This window comes from Eptatretus burgeri, chromosome 1, assembly GCF_056783735.1.
Source record: "Eptatretus burgeri isolate ZD-2024b chromosome 1, Ebu_testis_v1, whole genome shotgun sequence".
NCBI classification, from domain to species: Eukaryota; Metazoa; Chordata; class Myxini; order Myxiniformes; family Myxinidae; genus Eptatretus; species Eptatretus burgeri.
In genome coordinates, this window is record NC_140961.1 from 163,406,578 (window position 1) to 163,427,330 (window position 20,753).

The window sequence follows — 20,753 nt, forward strand, 5'->3', positions numbered from 1 at the left end:
GCAAACGGCACACAGACATTGCAAAGGAGAGATCTTCGAGCACGAGTACCGGTACACTTCTGAATTATTTCACCAAACAAGGGACAAGCGAGGAAGAGGATGTTACCCGAGCGGAACTTCTCTTTAGTGGATTTATTGTGGAACATAACTTGCCCATATCAGTCTCAGATCATGCTGGACCTCTATTTCAAAAGATGTTTCCAGATTCAAAAGTTGCTTCAAAGTATGGATGTGCAAGAACAAAAACTTCAGCAATAATTGGTGAGTTGTCAAATGTTACTGCTTCATCTATTGCCGATATTGCTAGACTAGCTCCATTTAGCCTAGCTACAGACGGTAGCAATGACAGTGGTGAGGCCCAGCTATATCCTGTCCTGATTTCGTACTATGACAACAGTGCTGGGATTGTGAAGCAAGGTTTGCTAAGTTTGCCTGCGTGCAAACAAGATTCCACTGGAGAAAACATTTTCAAACTGCTTGATCATGAGTTCAGTGACAGGAAAATTCCGTGGGGAAATTGTGTTTCCTTTTGTGCTGATAATGCCTCTGTCATGGTGGGCAAGCACAAAGGAGTCGCTGCTTATATCCACAAACAAAATCCAGAGTGCTACATCATGGGATGCCCTTGCCATATGATGCACAATACGGCCAAGAAGGCGGCTCAGGCCTTACCCATTGAATTAGATGACTTTCTCATCGATATTTACTACTACTTGGACAAAAGTAGTAAACGCGTCAAAGGAGTGAAAGCACTGCAAGAACTCTGTGATGCCCCGACACACAAGATTCTGAAGCATGTCGCAACAAGGTGGCTGTCCCTTGGTCAGTGCCTAGACAGGCTGATTGAACAGTGGGAGCCACTTCGCCTCTTCTTCAAAGAAGAAGTACGAAGAAAAATGCAACCAACTGTAGCCAAGACTCAAACAACGAGCAAGAAGGACGGCACTGTATCTACTGCCAGTACTGGCACTGCAGGATCAAGCACTAGTGGAGCAGCATTCACCACTACCACTGCAGTATCTGCTGCGAAGAAGACAGCAGGGACAGCACCAAAACCAATGCTGAGAGCAGGTAGCATCACCGGCCCTTCATCACGTTCATCTACAAAGCAGATCCCTTCAGAGTCGAGAAAGACTGTGATAGTCCCATCTACAGGCAAAGAAGGACCCAAGTTAAGTTCTGCTTTTGCCAAATCACTTGATAGAAGCTCAGCAAAACCTTCGAATCAGAGGTCTTCTTCCTTGGCTGCACCTACCTCAAGCTCTCTCCTCAAACGTAAAATTGGATCTGGTACTACGAGTCTGACCTCTTCTGCTGGCAGTAAACGCAAGTGTGATCGCCCTGCGGCTAAGTGTACTATGAGTTCTACAACTAAAAGCGCATCTTCCTCAAACACTGTGCAGGAATCTAGAGAAAAACGTGTCAACAGGATGTTCTTGTCTCCACAAACAAAACTCTATTGTTTCTTCCTTCGATATGCTAACAAGCTTTTTGAGAAGGGGAATCTTCTGCTCCAAAGAGACGAACCCTGTATTCATCTCCTGCACGGAGAATTGAATGGTCTTCTGAAAGATATCTTCGTACGGTTTTTGAAACCATCGGTGTCATCGGTTGCTCTGGTAAATGTACCATTCTCTGACAGAAATCATCAGAAGAATGATGAGGACCTCATGATTGGGAACGATGCCAAACTGTATATAAGGGAACAAAGGAGTCTCAAGAAATCCACCTTCACTCTGAGTGAGTCAGACATCCAAGGTTTCTTCAGTGCAGTTCGCTCATATTATGTGAAAGCCTGCAATTACATCTTCAAAACCTGGCCGCTAGATGATGAATTAGCCAAGCATGCTCAGGTGCTGGATGTTAAGCTGCACCAAGAAGTGGGGTTTGACTGTGTGGAGTTTTTCATCAAGAAATTCCCCTGTCTGTTCAGTGGCAGTGATAGTGACATAGACAGTCTTGAGAGTGAATTCGCTCACTACCAGGCAGACGCCTCCATAGCTACAATTGCTACTGAGACAGTGAGAGTGGATGAGCAGTGGCATCGGATTTCACAGCTCACAGATCCCTGCACTGGTGCCAAGAAGTATCCTAATTTGAGCAAAGTGATGAAGGGAATCTTGGTCATTCCTCATTCGAACGCATCATGTGAGCGGGCACTCAGTCTTGTACGGAAGAATCATACTGAATTTCGTCCCAATTTGAGTGTCAAAACCCTGGAAGCTCTCTTAATTGAAAAACTAGCTCATAGCACCCCTTGCTACCAGAGAGAATACAGCAAAGACATAATCAGAAGCGCTAAAAGAGCCACACAGCTGTCACTCAGCAAAGCTGCCATGGAAAAAGCAAGCAGCAGTAGTACCAGCCAGTAAGGTAAGAAAAATATTGCTTCTTTTGTGCTTTTTGTTAATCTTTGATTGTCCCCTAACTTACTAATATTAACATACATGTAACATTAAAAAGTGCACAATTTTCCCCTTTTTTTGTTCAAAAAGTGGGAATTCTTAACATGTTAAATGCTCCAAAATAGGGCTCAGAGGGCACTAGAGAGCGTCTAGAACCCCAGAGCTTCCAGGGCCCTAAGGCGGGCCCTGGACCCCGCCGCAAGGGTCGAGCGCTCCGCGCTCGAGATGTGCGCCTCGCGCACATTATTTGGTGTCGGTTGCAAATCCTCCCTAATTCTGATTTCCAAAAGTTGGCATCTCTGTGTATATACCCAATGTTGTATATCGGGAATCATTTTTAACTCTGCCAAATTCTGCTCAGCCATTTCTCACACGATTGACCTCAACCTTGGATCACCAGTCTATGTCTCAGAAGGGGCATCCAATCAACGTCCATCCGAAAGGCGGAATGTACGTTAATGCATCGTCTGTTTGCAAATATAACAGCATGAGTATTGATGTCCATTCAAATACCATATATGCATATTTGTTGGGCAATGATGAGCAACCTCACAAACCTCACGACAATCTTGGCACAACCACTCGAATGCCAATTCTGCTCCTCAAAAGTGCTCCCCAATAATTGAACATCTGTGCAACCTCTGTGTCCGGCTGAGTTGCGTATGTATTATCTCCACAGCCCACAGTCATTACCTATAGACCCACAGCCGTTACATAGAGAAAATGCTTTTTCACCATCGTGAACGATATTAATCATTACTCATTCACATTAACTCATTCAAACATGTTATGGTAACCATGGTGATCAGATACCTTGACCCATGGTTCATGGAGTTATACACACAGATGGAATCACTTTTTTTCCCCCAACGACCATCAGAAATTCAATGGCAAATCATCTTGTGCAATCCTTGTAGAGGTATAACACACATACTCTCAAACATCCGCGTATCCACCCGCAGTCACCCACACAATGAGCGACGTGCACCTGCATGCTCCAACATGCAGCGCCTTCTTCCACATCTGCATAGCTTTTACAATTTTAAAATCTTTCTTCTCCTTTTGTGCTAACCAGCACATGAGGTACTCATTTCTCTCGAAATTTGATATGAATACATTGGATTCGATTTAAATAAACTTCAATATCGTGTCTCAGCTGCAGACCTCCGTCCTGGCTCTCCACACGCAAGGCACCAAACATTCCGAGGTGTGTCACCAGGTAAGCACCAGGTTGCTCCTTACACCCCTGGTCCGAATCTCGTTAATTTTGTGGAGACGGAGGGGTTTGAACCCCGCTCCTGAACACCAATTTGTTGCGGGGCCGGGTATCGGCTGCGAGCACGACCGCTAGGTGGAGCAGTATGGTCGACTCTACCGAACATCCGGAATCTAGATCGTACCTTTCAGAAAACCCTGAGGGTACGGGTCCCTTACCGGACCGTGAATCGTCAATAATTCCACCACGTGGTACAGGGTTATTTGCCAAACTTCAAAATACCTAGACCCACGTGGCGAGCGACCGAGTATTCACACCCTCGACGGCACTCGTACGGGACGAGCCGAATGCGCGCTCGACCCGTGCGTGACCCGAGCGGATGGTCACCGAGCTTCCGTCAGTCCCAAATGCACACCACTACGGCAACAATGGCCTTCTTTAATTCTCCCAACACACACAGTGTTGAACCAATGGAAGAAACACAAAAACGAGCTGAAACATTTAACAGGGGATTTATTTATAATGGGGGGGCGGGGGGGGAGGGAGGGGACACACGATTAGCAGAGTTAAACCGACTATAAAGAAATGAAATCATGTACAGCACAAGCACTTAACAGGTCCTACTTAACAGACGGGGCCCCAGACACACGCACACACACACACACACACACACACACACACACACACACACACACACACACACACACACACACACACACACACACCCAGAAGGACATGGAACTTCCTGCCTCATGCGGTCTTTGAGGAGACGAGCGACCCAGACCAGCGTTGCGATGCGGTCCAAAGAACCAGGCGCCAACGACGGTACGAGCAGAGCCCAGAACACGCGCTCGAAAAGTGGTCTGAAGAACCAGGCGCCAGCGAGATGCGATCAAAGTCGAGAGCTCCGTTTAGCGCTCGTCCTGACAACCAAAACTCTCCTATTGTTCCTCTCGTGCTCGTCCCGACAAAAAAAATATTATTGGTTTTATAAATATATATATATATATATATATATATATATATATATATATGTATGTACACACACACACACACGCACACACGAATAAAAGGCAATGTGTGTCAGTGTGTCTTCTCCATAACTCCAAAGCTATAAAACCGAACAGCCTGAAACTTTGCATGCACACTAAGAAAACTCCAAGGAAGTGCAGGAGTGAAAATTGGGTGTTTGGGTTAATTAAAACAACCCTTTTGAAGATAATTTAGGGGGTGCTCGTCACAAAAAACAAAAATAAGCTTTACCAAGATGGCGGCACGACATCTTGGTCAGCCCTCTGTGGTTGCTGGAGTCTTCGCCCGCCATTTTGTTCGGCCTATTCAAGCATGCCTCGATTTCGAAGCACGATCGACTCTCACGGACTAATGAAAGTATATCATCGAAATATTATGTCGGATTTGAGAATCGCATCTGGTGAACAAAAATATGTGTCAATCTGGAGTGAAATCCGAAAATGTTGACAAATTAGTGATTTTTTATAACATGGTGTATTTATTTAAGCAGAGCATTAAACTTAACTTTTTCTCCTGTTCGGACGATTATATTGAGTGAAGAAAAAATTATGGAATGTGCAGAAAGTGTAATTGAATTCATTGAGTGAAACGCCGTCCTTCATAACCTGCTTTTTCAATCCATGATGGCACAGTCCACAGGGGTCCTTTTTTTTTCAGCAATTACATATGCAGTTTACTCTTTCCGTTTTGGGTGATTTGTGTCAGTGTGTGTGTCTCCTCCATAACTCCAAAACTATAAAACCTAGCAGCCTGAAACTTTGCATGCACACAAAGAAAACTCCAAGGAAGTGCAAGAATGAAAATTGGGTGTTTGGGTTAATTAAAACTCCCCTTTTGAAGATGATTGACGGCCTTATTTAATTATATCCTTCATCAGCCGATCCGCGCTGTCTGGGGTCTTAAGGCGTTTTCTGAGTAACCTCGCTGGAGTCTGAAGCTGCCATGTTTTCTGGCCTGGATGTAAGCTTCAGATTTGAAAGTTTCAGCAGTTCTGACTCCCCCAAAAAGTGTTGATGGAGTGAAGAATGGGATTGAGGAGAGTGAGGGAGTTTATTCCAAAGGCAGGAAAACAGAGGAATGAGAGTGAAGGTGAGCAGTGATTCGTGATTTTGGTAGTTTTACCAGAAGGCAGTTTTTGGCGACCTTGAGTGCCCTGCGGAAAAATATGGGCAGAACATATCACAGACAGAGCGGGGGGAGGGGGCGGCGAGACCGGAGAGGAGATGGTAGAAGACAGAAAGACCACCGACCTGCCTGCGGTGAGAGAGTGAGAGGCCAAAGACTCAGCCTTACCGCGGGAGATGCCAATGAAACAAAATACCTTGGTTTTCACTGCGTGAAGCCGAGAAAGGTGAGAGGCAGGAGCACCCAGCCCAGAGAGGAGAGCATGACTCCATCAGGCTGCAAACGGAAGCTTTGTTTGTGGTCACGAGCTCAGGTTGGCAAGGAAGGTCTTTGCACGATGGAGGATTCCCAGTCGGAGACTGGCTTTGGAGGCCAGGTTGGAAATGAGGCCCTGAGATGATGAGCCTCCTGATTGGTTCGGTGGGGAAAATGGCCATCCGTGATTGGAGGAGGTCTGCTGGGAGGGGGCAATGACCACCCTCCCCCTGTGCGTGTCTGAGAACCCAGACGGAACAACCAGGGGAGCATCCTATTCGGGTTCCACGGGTTCCCTTGGGTGGGATTCACTCCTCCCCCCAATTATTCATTCGCACCATGCATTCCACATTCACTCCACTCGCACACTCGAACACACACTCGGGGATAATCATGCTGGGGGTTTGGGTTTGTTCAAGGGATCCCGAGGCCTCTGCCCCTCCCAAACTCAGCATGTACCCCTCCGTACCATGCCGCTCGACCTCGCATGGCCCGACCGGACTCACCTGGTCGCAGTCCACTTCGAGGGAGCATACCGTCTCCCCTTGTTCCTGAGGGACGTTAAACTGACCCCCGCATTGGGTCCCGAAACATTCCACCCGCTCAACCTCAATTTCCCCCTCTAATTCCATGTGTGTGTGTCCCTCTTTAATTTCAGTTTCGTGCAATTTGTCCCCCTCTTTTGATTTCTGCGTTTGTCATTATTTCTAAATCCTGTGTCTCCCCTTGTGTCTATGTTAATTCCGTCATCCCTTTTAATTCCCGCGTTCCTTTTACCTCGACCTCACCCGTTTCCACCACAGTCTGAACAACCATTGCACTCCCCCCTGACTCGGTCGTTTCCCCACGTGCAGGCACCATCCTCCAATCCGCCATTTTGCCCTTCATCTCCTTCAGACTCGCCCGCAGGTTCAACCCCATGTTCTGCATTTCCCCTCTCTGTGTTCGCATATCACCCCTCATCGCATTTTGCATTTTGTTTTCCATTCTTTGCGCATTGCACGCCTTCACGTCCATTTGGCTTTGCATTCCTTGCATCATTCGTATAATCTGTTCGATGCCCGATGGCTCTAGCGGAGCTGATCCGCCACGATCGGTCGCGGACCCGACAGGGACCCGGGGAGGGAGGTGGATTTGGGGGGGGGATTTTGGTTCAGGGGGCACTCATACGCCACCCCTCCCGCGCCCATTACAACCTCTGGGTTTGGCTGTGGGGAAATGTCTTCCTGCATGGGGGTGTTGTCCTGGACCATGGATTCCCTTAAACTTAGGTCTGAACCCACCTGCTCCAGCCCGTCTTGGCCCGCCATGGTGCGTCCTGAGAGTAATTTCACTCGCTCTCAATTTGGAGGGAACGGGGGGGGGGTTTGCTCCGCACACCCCTGATCCGTGTCCCGTGAATTTCTCTATGGAGGCGGAGGGGTCCGAACCCGCTCCTGACACCAATATGTTGTGGTGCCGTGGGTCAGTGGCGAGGGACGACCGCTAGACGGAGCAGGAGTGCCGTCTCCCACCGAACACCTGGAATAGAAAGGTCGTCACCCCGGATAACTCCGGAGTCGACGGGTCGCTTAAAGGAACGTGGTCGCCAATATTTTGACGGCGTGAGGTAAGGTGCACTTGTCTAATTCCAATTTACATATGTACCCACGCCGTCTAACTACCGGGGAAGCCACACCCTCAGCTGACTTTGTCCGAACCGAGTCGCTGTTACTGACTCGGATCCAGCGTAACCGAGCGGAAGTTACCAAAGCCGCGCCGGACCAAATGAACAATTTACGGCACAAACGGCCTTCCTAGTTCTCAAGCCCGAACCTTACTGGGCCAATGAAAGAAACGACAGGCAACGAGCTGGTACATTTAACATGGGTTTATTTCCAGTAATCGGGAAGGGAGACACAGAGCAGACTTAATCACGAATATGCAGACAATTTCTACTTGTTGGATGGCGCCATCACAGACACACACACCAAAAGAAAATGGACCCCATGGGATCTTTATTCGGTCCTCCCGCCGAGGAAGATAGTTCAGCTGGGGGGACAGAGTCTGGCCGGGTACCTGGCCGCCTCGTGCGGTTACACCGACTCCAACCCACCTCGCTGGGACTCGAACCCATGACCCGGAATCCTCTGAGCCCACGATCCTGGCTGCCACGAATGACGATCGAGCACTACGGTCCTGGATGCCACTACCACCACCACCACGAGGAACCCCGGAAAAGACCGCAGACCAAGACCGCAGACGACAACAACTGCAGACCAAAAGACCAAAGGGCAAAGAGCAAAAAGCCTAGACGACAGCGACTCTACTGGTGTCGACAGCTCGCCACCTTTCTTATCCTTCCAGCCCCCCCCCCCCCCCGTGGGTCAAGATAACCGCTTTGAGATAACTCCCCTCCATATTGGACGAGGGGTTGTCGAGCGATCAGTGGCCTCCCCTTATTGGACAGGACGAACACTCCATCTGGCTGTGGCGGAGTCGGCCCTGAGGTGATGAGCCTCCTGATTGGTTCGGTGGGGGAAAATGGTGGCCATCCGTGATTGGAGGAGGTCTGGTGGGAGGGGGCAACGACCACCCTCCCCCATGCGTGTCTGAGAACCCAGACGGAACAACCAGGGGAGCACCCTATTCCCCATCCACCCTTGTAGCGGGAAGGGGGGATTTTGGGTCGGCTGTCGGGCGGGCCGTTGTCGATTGGACGAGCTCACGGTGGGCAGAGGGAACCTCACCCCTGTACGTGACACGTTGGCGATGGTGCGAGAACGAAGGATTGATAGGTTGGCGTTGGGTATTGCAAAAATCTTACCAGAAAGAAACTTCGCAGCACACAGGTCCCTTTTGACATAGGGAGGAATCTAACGATACACATACTTATTGAAATAACTAAGCTGAGGAACTGCTGTCTGTTTGTGTGCAAATGGCTGCCAGATTCGTAACAATATGTGGTGAAGTGTCATTTTCCTCTGTTGAGTGGTTTTGCATGTGGTAAAGTTTTGCATGTTTTGCATGTTTTGCATGTTGCATGTGGTAAAGATTAAATATCCTCTGCTGAATTTTTTTTCTTCTATGTACGCTCTCAACAAAAAGACATGTACGTCCACGACCGATTGCTCAACCCTGCTTTTCGCTTCGTGTGCGCGGGTTAATAAGCTCAGGTGGCATCAAAGTGTGAAAACTTTGAATGGGGGTGAATGTTTTTGTCTGCCACTGTAAGTGATTCCTCCCCATTGAGGAATGGGGCCAAAAATGATATATTTCAGGATATATCAAAAAGTTGTGGATGGGTTATGACAAGTCGAGGTGGATGAGTTGGGACGGTGACGAACAAGCCAATTCGATTTTGGTTAAGGTCCCAGTGCAGATCCGGCCTTTTGGTGGGATACAAAATGTAAACTATTCATCCTGGCGAAGGTATGCACTTCCCCTGAGATCTGTTCTCGTTGTTTCTAAAATTGTACTTCATCATCATTTGTCCTTTGCAATGTGCACTTGTTTGTGTCATAATGAATGACTATCTTCTGAGTTTTCAACAATTAAAACTTTTTTGCTTGTTTTTCCTCCCCCTCCCCCACCACCGAACACGCACTCGCATTGCTGGCTGATAGGAAGAAGAGCAACGATTCAACACTGTCCTCAGCCATCGACACGAGCTGTATAAATACTGAAGCTGATTCTGATGAAAGGTGAGGCTTTGGGTTAAACCTTCATGTAGTCTTTGCAATTTCTTTCCTGTCGTAAAGAAATAGTAATTTGATGAATGATAGAAATGGTGTTTGGAGACCCCAGGCATGAGCTTCTGAGGTTCTTGAGCAGTTTGTAGATAGGGTGAAAGTGTGTCCATGTGGAATTTGGAGTACTTGCACAAACTTTTCAGACTGTTGTGTTGTTTTTTTGTGATTGTTTCTAAAATTGTACTTCATCAACTTCTTGTACTTTGAATTGTGCACTTGTTTGTGTCATAATGAATGACTATCTTCTGAGTTTTCAACAATAAAAACTTTTTTGCTTGTTTTTCCTCCCCCTCCCCCACCACCGAACACGCACTCGCATTGCTGGCTGATAGGAAGAAGAGCAACGATTCAACACTGTCCTCAGCCATCGACGCGAGCTGTATAAATACTGAAGCTGATTCTGATGAAAGGTGAGGCTTTGGGTTAAACCTTCATGTAGTCTTTGCAATTTCTTTCCTGTCGTAAAGAAATAGTAATTTGATGAATGATAGAAATGGTGTTTGGAGACCCCAGGCATGAGCTTCTGAGGTTCTTGAGCAGTTTGTAGATAGGGTGAAAGTGTGTCCATGTGGAATTTGGAGTACTTGCACAAACTTTTCAGACTGTTGTGTTGTTTTTTTGTGATTGTTTCTAAAATTGTACTTCATCAACTTCTTGTACTTTGAATTGTGCACTTGTTTGTGTCATAATGAATGACTATCTTCTGAGTTTTCAACAATAAAAACTTTTTTGCTTGTTTTTCCTCCCCCTCCCCCACCACCGAACACGCACTCGCATTGCTGGCTGATAGGAAGAAGAGCAACGATTCAACACTGTCCTCAGCCATCGACGCGAGCTGTATAAATACTGAAGCTGATTCTGATGAAAGGTGAGGCTTTGGGTTAAACCTTCATGTAGTCTTTGCAATTTCTTTCCTGTCGTAAAGAAATAGTAATTTGATGAATGATAGAAATGGTGTTTGGAGACCCCAGGCATGAGCTTCTGAGGTTCTTGAGCAGTTTGTAGATAGGGTGAAAGTGTGTCCATGTGGAATTTGGAGTACTTGCACAAACTTTTCAGACTGTTGTGTTGTTTTTTTGTGATTGTTTCTAAAATTGTACTTCATCAACTTCTTGTACTTTGAATTGTGCACTTGTTTGTGTCATAATGAATGACTATCTTCTGAGTTTTCAACAATAAAAACTTTTTTGCTTGTTTTTCCTCCCCCTCCCCCACCACCGAACACGCACTCGCATTGCTGGCTGATAGGAAGAAGAGCAACGATTCAACACTGTCCTCAGCCATCGACGCGAGCTGTATAAATACTGAAGCTGATTCTGATGAAAGGTGAGGCTTTGGGTTAAACCTTCATGTAGTCTTTGCAATTTCTTTCCTGTCGTAAAGAAATAGTAATTTGATGAATGATAGAAATGGTGTTTGGAGACCCCAGGCATGAGCTTCTGAGGTTCTTGAGCAGTTTGTAGATAGGGTGAAAGTGTGTCCATGTGGAATTTGGAGTACTTGCACAAACTTTTCAGACTGTTGTGTTGTTTTTTTGTGATTGTTTCTAAAATTGTACTTCATCAACTTCTTGTACTTTGAATTGTGCACTTGTTTGTGTCATAATGAATGACTATCTTCTGACTTTTCAACAATAAAAACTTTTTCGCTTGTTTTCCCTCCCCCCCTCCCCCACCCCTCCCCATCCCTCAATGAACACAACAAGTGCCGAGGGCTCAATTTCACGGCAGTTGTGCGGTGTCATGCGAATTGGAGCGTTGGCTAAAGGATTACTTCTCTGTGGAGAGACACATTTTGATCTTGTGCTCATTTGCAAGGACAAGCCAACCCGTTCGTTGCTCATGTCGATTTCTCTCACCCTGCCAGAACAGCTTAAAGTGAGTGAGTTCTATGGCTTTGAGCAAAGATCTTGGCTCGAATACATTGTATTCCCATTGACCTTTTTAACTGAATTAAAAAAATCACTTTTCTGAAAAAAAAATCCATGTATAATTTCTTCCATTAAATACAGAAAGCACAAGTAAGTTATAAAACACAACTAGTTAAATTAGCATTCGTACACAAGGATTCTAGAAAAAGCAAAATCACCGAGGGTAGGATTGATGTTTCAAACAGTTTCTTACATAGAGAAGAGTAAATTGGGGGATGGGGGCGGTGATCGGCATGTGTGCAAGTGAGTTGACCAAGCCCTGCTGGTCACATTTTGATAAGAGACAAACAAATGTTTTTAAGGATGTGGAATTGCCTTCGGGGTAAACAACATATGTATTATCCAGGCGAGACTTTTTGTTCAAGCAAATTTCCTGTGGTTCGTCCTCGAGCGCTTTCAAGCTTTTTCAGACATTAGCATTGCTTCACTGCCCTCCCCCTCCATGACTATTGCATGATGTATGCTTCATAACAATGCCTTGCATTCCAGGAACCTTGATGCTGTGCGATAATATAATGTGATTCCTAAAGTTTTATTCCCTTACCAATTGTTATTCAGCATATTTTATGTATTCATTAATTTGAATGAAGTGTTCTCATGCTTCTCTCGTGCAGAGCAACGGCAGCTGCCTTCAGCCAGGGTTTTATTTAATTTAACTTGTCAACCAATAAAGAAAAGATTTGTTCCCCAGTTAATTAGCGCACTATATCTATCTATTATAGAATGCCATCAGTTTGTGATGATCCATTATCAAGTATATATAATATATATATATATATTGTTGCGAATTCGCGCTCGCCGGCGCGCCATCGGCCACGTGACTCAAATTGCGGCACGTCGCCCACCGGACGGACAATTCTGTCGTGACCCTCTCGGACTAACGCCGGGAGCTAGTCACGGGTAGGCCTTTCGGACTCACCACGATCGTGCCAATCGGCCACCCGCGTGGGATAGGGTTGTTCGCCAAACTCGACCTACCTAAGTACCCACGCGGATGGTAAACCGGGCGATCGCACCTCGCCGCTGGTCGACTCTGGACACGGGCCGCTTAAGCGGTCCGTTCCGTACTATCGGGATAACCGAGCGGTGTTATCGTCAGCCTCGACGGTTCAGATTAATTATCGGGCGTATTAAGCCCACGACGAACCCTTTACATGAAGCAAGATAAGATGGAGATTCAACAAAGGGAAGGACGCAGCAAAACGAGGAACAAGTTCACACAGACACAGAGCACACATATACAGCCAAACAGAATCAGAAATGCACATATATCAATTTAAAACAACAACAACAATGCAGAGCTACGACCGATACGCGAACACACGGCAACACTTAAAACAATACTACTTGACGGACGGCGCCACCCACAGACATTTACACAAAAAGCAAAGGAAAAGGAAAAAGAAGTCGCGACTTCCCTTTTCGTGGCCGGTGAGCCCCTCTCCCACGACTGTCAGCGTGGTCGCGCCTGGCCCCGACCTCTCTCGCGGCTGGCGAACCCTCTCCGGCACTCCTTGTCCGGATGCGCAGGTCCACCTCACAACCGGCGCTGCCGCGTCTCCCGTCCGTGCCTTCCTGACAGGCCAGTCGCCAAGCCGCGGGCGCAGGGCTCTTCCCCCGACAAGACAAGCAAACAGGAAGCCTCGAAGAACCAACTCAACCCGAACCAACTCGACCAACTCTCGACCAACAACTCGACCAACAACTCTCGACCAACAACTCTCGACAAACAACTCGACCAACTCTCGACCAAGAACCACTCCTCAAGGTCCGTCCTGTCCGCCTTTTGTAGCGCGGGGCTCCGCCCTTCGCTCCGCCCCGTTTTCAGCCCCACCTCCCTTCGAGCTTCTTGGAGAAGCCTCTTGAAGGGGGGCGTGACCTCTCGCTCTCCCTCCACCCCGCGCCGTGCGGGGGCCGGGGGAGTCAGTCTTGGCTCAGAGCCAGGGAATTATTCCCCCAAAAAGAGGCCCCCACCTTTTCTCACCTTTGACCCCCAGCTCGGATCGCACTTCTCCCACACCGAGCGCGGAGAATTTCAACTGGAGAAACAGGCGGGAAAACTCCCGAGCATCGTTGTTGGTTTTTGTTTGTTCCCGGAGATCGTAACCGCACAGGGCCTACTGAATGGCGAGTGGCGAAGATGTGGTAGCGTAGATGGTGGAGGTGGCGTGGTTGTAGTGTGGTTGGCGCTGTGGTGGAGATGGCGTGGTTGTTGAGATGCTGTTTGTTTGAAATAAATGATAGAACAGAAAAATGGCTAACTCAAAGCGTCGCAGCCCGGATGGATCACATAAATTCCCTCTATACAACGGGTTTGGGCTAACTACACATGTACTTACAGAGATATCTCACCTGAGGGCCCTTTATGGTGTAATGCGAATTTCCACAACCGTAACAATATTTTAAAGTAAGCTGGAGAGCACATTATAAATTCTAATCCTCCGCATATTTATTTATCTTTGGAAATCAAAAGGGCTGTTTCAGGAAGGGATCATTGGGGACTGGTGTTTTTTTTTTTAAATTTGCAATCCTTTGATTCCAGCACAGTGAAAACTTAAACTTACGAGCTCAAGTATGGGTGCTCATAGTTGTAGTGACAAGAACAATTATATTTTTAATATAATTGTTTACACTTCCACATTATTTAAAAGCATTGGAAAGCATGCAAGAAGAAATGAGTACGTACATCTGTGGACAAAAAACGCCAATCTCACGATGGAAAAACTCGTTTCAGCATGATTAATACAGAACACCAATGCTTTGCGATAGTCATGTGATCCACAGAGCTTTCTTATCACCTTATATAGCCATAAATTGTTGGTGTAGCATATTATGCATATTTCACAAGATGGGATTAATTATTTTATTTCCACAGAGGTTTAACCCGTTGAACCCTGGCGGCTGGTTTACCGGCGGCTATTCAAACCTCCATATACCCGAGCGGCCAATTTTTTCTTCAGGGAGTCCAGGGTGCGGAAGCCGAAAGTCTCACGATGGAAAAACTCGTTTTTCAGAAACACGTTCCGCGTGGGATAGGGTTGTTCGCTAACAGAACAGAAACCCTAACAGAAACTTTCCTCTCCCAAGACGTGTCTGACTCCCAAGTATCTCTCCCTGGTTACTCCCTCTTACGGTATGACAGACCTGAGCCTCGTCCTGGTGGAGGTGTTGCTCTCTTCATCAAAGACTCTATTCCTCACTCTCCCTGCACTGCTCTCACTCCCCCACACCCCCAGGAATACCTCTGGCTTCGGCTTCCCCTCCACTCCCACCTCATGTTTATATGTGTGCTGTACCGTCCACCGAACAGTGATGACTCCATCTACACCTCACTCTCCGAAAACATGGACCATCTTCTATCTTCTCATCCAAACTCTCTCTTCCTCTTATGTGGCGACTTCAATTGTCATCACGCCAGTTGGCTAGGTGTGGGTACCTCTCTCACCTGCCATGGGACATCAGCAAAAGCTTTCTGTGACTCATTGGGACTGACTCAATCGGTCAACTTCCCGACCCGGATCTCAACCAATGGTACTCCATCTCTTCTGGATCTGATTTTGACAAATTTCCCTGACAATATCTGCTGCTCTTCCTTCGCTCCAATTGGTTCTTCTGACCACGTCCTTGTTAAAGTGGACATCTCTCTGGCTGTCATCAGAGAACCACCTCACCGCCGTCGAGTCTGGCATTTCACTCAAGCCGACTGGCAGGGTCTCCGAGCAGCCATCAAACTTACAGACTGGTCTCCTATCACTACTTTCTCAAACATCAACTCATCCTGGGAATTCTTTCAAAGAAACTTGCTCTCCCTCATGCACAGATTTATCCCCTCTCGTGTTCAGTTGTCTTACCCTTCCTCCCGCCCTTGGTTTACTGAAGCTTGTGGTGAGGCAGTTGTCCTGAAACAACTTGCCTTTGCCTCATGGAAAGCAAACCCAACTGAGGGCAATCTCAGTTCTTTCCACAAAGCTCGGAACAAGTGTGTATCTACCCTCAGGAGAGCCAGAAAACAACATCTTTCTCATCTCAAGTCTGAACTCTCAAACCTCTCTCCCTCCTCAAAATCCTGGTGGCGTTTAATCAAATCTGTTTCTGGTGTATGTTCCCCCTCCATCCCCTCCCTTACCTCAAATGGCCGCACTGCTGATTTTTTTTTTTTTTTTTTTTTTTTTTTTTTTTTGTATACCTTGGTCGAGGCTCGTATGAGAGCTAACACACAACTCACAGCAAGGAGGCATGAGACAAGAGGGGTGGGAGTGGAAGGGACAAAACATTGGGGAACAGACACAGGTGAACTGTGGAAGGGAGAGGGATGGGGATGGGACGGGGAACATGGCGAGGAGAAGATGGACATTACAGGGACTTTCAGGAAGGAAAGCAGGAGAATTGAAGGAAGTGGGCATGGGTGGATTATCGGGGGTAGAAAAGATCGAGGATTTGGATGGGGGAAGATAAGAGGTGGTGGTGAACAGCTGTTTTGAAAGCCTGGAGGGAAGAATGGGAAAGAATAGAGTGAGGAAGTTTATTCCAAAGGCGGGAAAAAAGAGGAATGAAAGAGTGAAGATGAGCAGTGATTCGTGATTTTGGTAGTTTTACCAGAAGGGGGTTGTTGGCGGACCTTGAGCGCCCTGTGGAAATGTGGTTGGGACAAATCGCAGAGAGAGCAGGGGGGGCAAGGCTGGAGAGGAGTCGGTAGAAGACAGAAAGACCACCGACCAACCTGCGGTGATTCCACACGTGATAAAGCTGAATGTCTAAACTCGGTGTTTGCAGCTAAATCTTGTGTCCCAAACCCATCACTATCTCTACCCACTTTACCCAGTCGCACCCAACTGTCCCTGGACTCTGTATCCTTTTCTCCTGACAAGGTGGAGAGCTTGCTTTCAAACCTCGAGTCAGATTCTGCAACCGGTCCAGACGGCATCAGCCCACGTGTCCTCAAAGCCTGCTCTTCTGCTCTTGCTCACCCTCTCTCTGTTCTATTCACCCTCTCATTTTCCCAAGGTCATCTGCCATCTGCTTGGAAATCTGCTAACATCACTGCCCTGCATAAAAAGGTGCAAAAACAGATCCCTGTAACTACAGACCAATCAGCCTTCTCCCAATCATCAGCAAGGTTATGGAATCCATCATTGCTTCAGACATGAAATCCTTCCTCTTCTCCAATGGCTTGATTTCCAATCATCAATTTGGTTTCAGACCAGGTCACTCTACCCTGGATATGCTGCTACTGCTCTCCCATCAATGGATGGAGGTCCTCAATGCCAGACAGGAAATCCGAGCCGTATCCCTGGACATATCACGTGCTTTTGACACAGTCTGGCACCCTGCCCTACTCACCAAACTCTCTTCCCATGGTATTCAAGGCCATCTCCACTCATGGCTCGCAGACTTCCTCTCCTGTCGCAGTCAACGTGTGGCCCTAAATGGAGTTCTTTCATCCCCTCTTCCTGTGCAGGCTGGAGTTCCTCAAGGTAGCGTTCTGGGCCCTGTTCTTTTTCTGGTTTTCATCAATGATCTCTCGGACTCTCTGGAAAATCCTCTATTTCTCTTTGCCGATGACTCCACCCTCTGCCGTACCATCTGTCATCCCTCAGACCGGCAAGCAGCAGCTTCTTCGCTCACTGCAGATCTGGATAAAATCACAAACTGGTCCAACACGTGGAACATGTCTTTCAATCCACACAAATCTCACACTCTCACTATGTCTCTTCGAAAGGACCGTTTACAAAACCCCCATCCACTTTCTCAACAATCCTCTGGAAGAAGTCTTTTCTTTCAAGCTTCTGGGTCTCACTATCTGCCATGACCTTTCCTGGGAAAGTCACATTTCCAACCTTGCCTCAAAGCCAGTCGCCGACTGGGAATCCTCCGTCGTGCAAAGTCCTTCCTCGGCCCTCTTGAGCTCCTGACTACTTACAAAGCTTTTGTCCGTAGCCTGATGGAGTACTGCTCTCCCCTCTGGGCTGGTGCTCCTGCCTCCCACCTTTCTCGACTTCACGCTGTCGAAACCAGAGCTTTTAAGATCATTGGCATCTCCCGCAATGAAGCTGAGTCTTTGGGCCTCTCACTCAATCACCGCAGGTTGGTCGGTGGTCTTTCTGTCTTCTACCGACTCCTCTCCAGCCTTGCCCCCCCTGCTCTCTCTCTGCGATTTGTCCCAACCACATTTCCACAGGGCGCTCAAGGTCCGCCAACAACCCCCTTCTGGTAAAACTACCAAAATCACGAATCACTGCTCATCTTCACGCTTTCATTCCTCTTTTTCCCGCCTTTGGAATAAACTTCCTCACTCTATTCTTTCCCATTCTTCCCTCCAGGCTTTCAAAACAGCTGTTCACCACCACCTCTTATCTTCCCCATCCAAATCCTCGATCTTTTCTACCCCCGATAATCCACCCAAGCCCACTTCCTTCAATTCTCCTGCTTTCCTTCCTGAAAGTCCCTGTAATGTCCATCTTCTCCTCGCCATGTTCCCCGTCCCATCCCCATCCCTCTCCCTTCCACAGTTCACCTGTGTCTGTTCCCCAATGTTTTGTCCCTCCCACTCCCACCCCTCTTGTCTCATGCCTCCTTGCTGTGAGTTGTGTGTTAGCTCTCATACGAGCCTCGACCAAGGTATACAAAAAAAAAAAAAAAAAAAAAAAAAAAAAAAAGTCCAAGGAGCTGAGGGCTCAAAGGGTTAAAAATGGTGATGTAGTGGGGCTACAGCTGGACACTGGAAATAACGAACAAGAAAAGAGGAGTGTGAGTGTGTGGAAGAGGAAACTTGGAAACCTGTAAGAACATTAGACGAGGGAGGTTTAATGGGGCTAAAAGCAGCGAATATTGTTGGGTTGGGTGGGTAGTGGGGAAGGGTGGGGGGGGGCGGGTGATTCAACATGGTAGTGCACTGCTCTGTGAAGCCGTTGAAGGAAGAGTATGATGGAACAATCTGTGGAAGGCAGTTCGACAAACTTGAGGAAAGAGGAATAGCAGAATGGAGTTTCGTGGAAAGCCTGAATTTCAGGATTTTAATGGCGACGATGTCACTGGAAGAAATTGTATGTCCTGGAGGATCTGGTGTGGGAGAGAATAGAGGGAGCTGTAATGGGGAAGATGTGGTCGTATTTTAGCTCATCACAGGTGTTGCCAATAATTTTGAGGGCTTTCGGTTCCACAGCATACAGGTGAGACATGATGCTTGGACACCAACCCATGGGGGAGAGCGATACCACATTGGACAAAGGACAAAGGCCTTGGATTGTAGACTATGAATAGTTCAAATTTTCAAAATAATAATTTGTAACGACAGAAGACACCTAGTCTGTTATTTTTTTGGAGGTCAGCTTTGCTCTGTGGTCAATCCAGTAAAGGTCATGCCTCGTGGTGAGGCCAGGAACTTCAAGAGACTGAACCTCTTCCAATGGCTGACCATGGCAATAGAGAAGTTGGTTTGTTTGATTATATCCTTAATGAAGTGACAGGGTAAGATTGTGCGATTTGCCAGGATTGAAAGATGCGTCTCATTTATCAAACTTGCATATTAACAATTTCAGACTAGCAGAGAGTGACATAGCCAGCGTATGTCTTGTCAGTGGGATGGGGATACTTTACTACTGTGTGCAGTCATCTGCACAAAGGAAGAGAGTGTTTCCAGAGCATAAAAAAGGTCGTTTGTGTAGGCTAGGAGGAAGACTGGTACCAATACACTATTTTTCAGAATGCCAACCTCCACTGTGAGAAGACAGGAAGGAGAGGAAAGGATTCCATTGAGAGGAACTCCTTAACTGTATGAGTGGAGGACATCAGGAAGCAGGATAAGAAGGTTGGGTCCTCAGGAACTTTTGCCACTTTTGGGGATTTTGAGGTCCTCAGGAACTTTTGCCACTTTTGGGTCAGTAGTAGGATAATTGGGCTTCTAAAACACCCCAAAATTTACATTGAAGTGAATGGGGAAAATGGGAAAAACGTTTTGACTGACACCCAAAATCTCCAAAAATATCCTCCTATTTCTCCCACTTTAACTGAAACCGTTACAAACTAGAAGGGCACTCGGTAGAGCGCATACCTCCGTCACATAATGGCTGATCCACAAGAACATATTGGGCCCAATACATTTTTGAAATATCATGCGATACAGTACTATAACGTTTTTGGCCCGATCAGTGGCGAAGAATCACTTTAAAAATTAAACAACTCGTATCCAGATCCGGATTCGATCTTCACCAAAATCGAAGAAATTCGTCCATCCCACACACACAACCGGTCCACCAAGTTTCATCACAATCCATCCACAACTTCTTGAGATATCGTGCAATATATCATTTTTAGCCCCATCACTCAATGGTGAAGAATCACTTAAAAATTCTAGGAGTTGGATCCGGATCTTCACCAAAATCGAATCGGTTCCTCCATGTCACACACCGAACCTGTCCACAAGATTTCATCCGGATCCGTCCACAACTTTTAGAGATATCCTGTACACAGACAAACCAACAGACAAACAAACAAAGAAGAAGACATCATGCAGAGCACGGTACTTGCATAATCCATGAAACAAATTTGACCTCAAAAATAATTGGTGGTTGAATTAAATGACCAAATATGCAACTCCTCTTCAAATCTCAAGTGAATTGGATGAAAATTGACAGTTATATAAATTTAGCCTTGGATAACCTTTTGGCCTATGTGGACCTCAAAAATAATTGGTGGTTGAATTCAGTGACCTGAAAAATATATCCTCTTCAAATTTCAAGTCAATCGGATGAAAATTGAGGATTTTAGAAATGGCACCCTTGTTTTTTGTTTTTTTTTTGTATACCTTGCCGAGGCTCGCATGAGAGCTCATACACAACACGCAGCAAGGGGGACATGAGACAAGATGGGTGGGAGTGGGAAGGGCAAAACAGTAGGGAACAGAGACATTTGGAGATCTGTGGAAGGGAGAGGGATGGGGCAGGGAACATGTTGTTGACCTTGGACCTATGTTAACATTTTGGTCCAGGTTGATCTCAAAAATAATTGGCTCATTCAATTCAGTGACCTGAAATATATATCCTCTTCAAATTTCAAGTCAA

General features: G+C 46.8%; 1 protein-coding gene across 12 annotated transcripts in view; it reads left to right on the plus strand.

Annotated features, from left to right (window-relative positions):
* LOC147035910 (spermatid perinuclear RNA-binding protein-like) overlaps positions 1 to 20,753 on the plus strand; it is a 227,207-nt gene that overhangs the window by 16,321 nt on the left and 190,133 nt on the right. For 9 of the 12 annotated variants that reach the window (XM_085848072.1, XM_085848045.1, XM_085848037.1 and 6 more), the window contains exons 5-9: positions 9,639 to 9,716; positions 10,097 to 10,174; positions 10,555 to 10,632; positions 11,013 to 11,090; positions 11,470 to 11,641. In XM_085848072.1, the coding sequence (XP_085704198.1) occupies positions 9,639 to 9,716; positions 10,097 to 10,174; positions 10,555 to 10,632; positions 11,013 to 11,090; positions 11,470 to 11,641 (484 nt within the window). The remainder of the gene's footprint in view (positions 1 to 9,638; positions 9,717 to 10,096; positions 10,175 to 10,554; positions 10,633 to 11,012; positions 11,091 to 11,469; positions 11,642 to 20,753) is intronic. The other 3 variants (XM_085848084.1, XM_085848118.1, XM_085848129.1) reach the window with 3 other exon arrangements.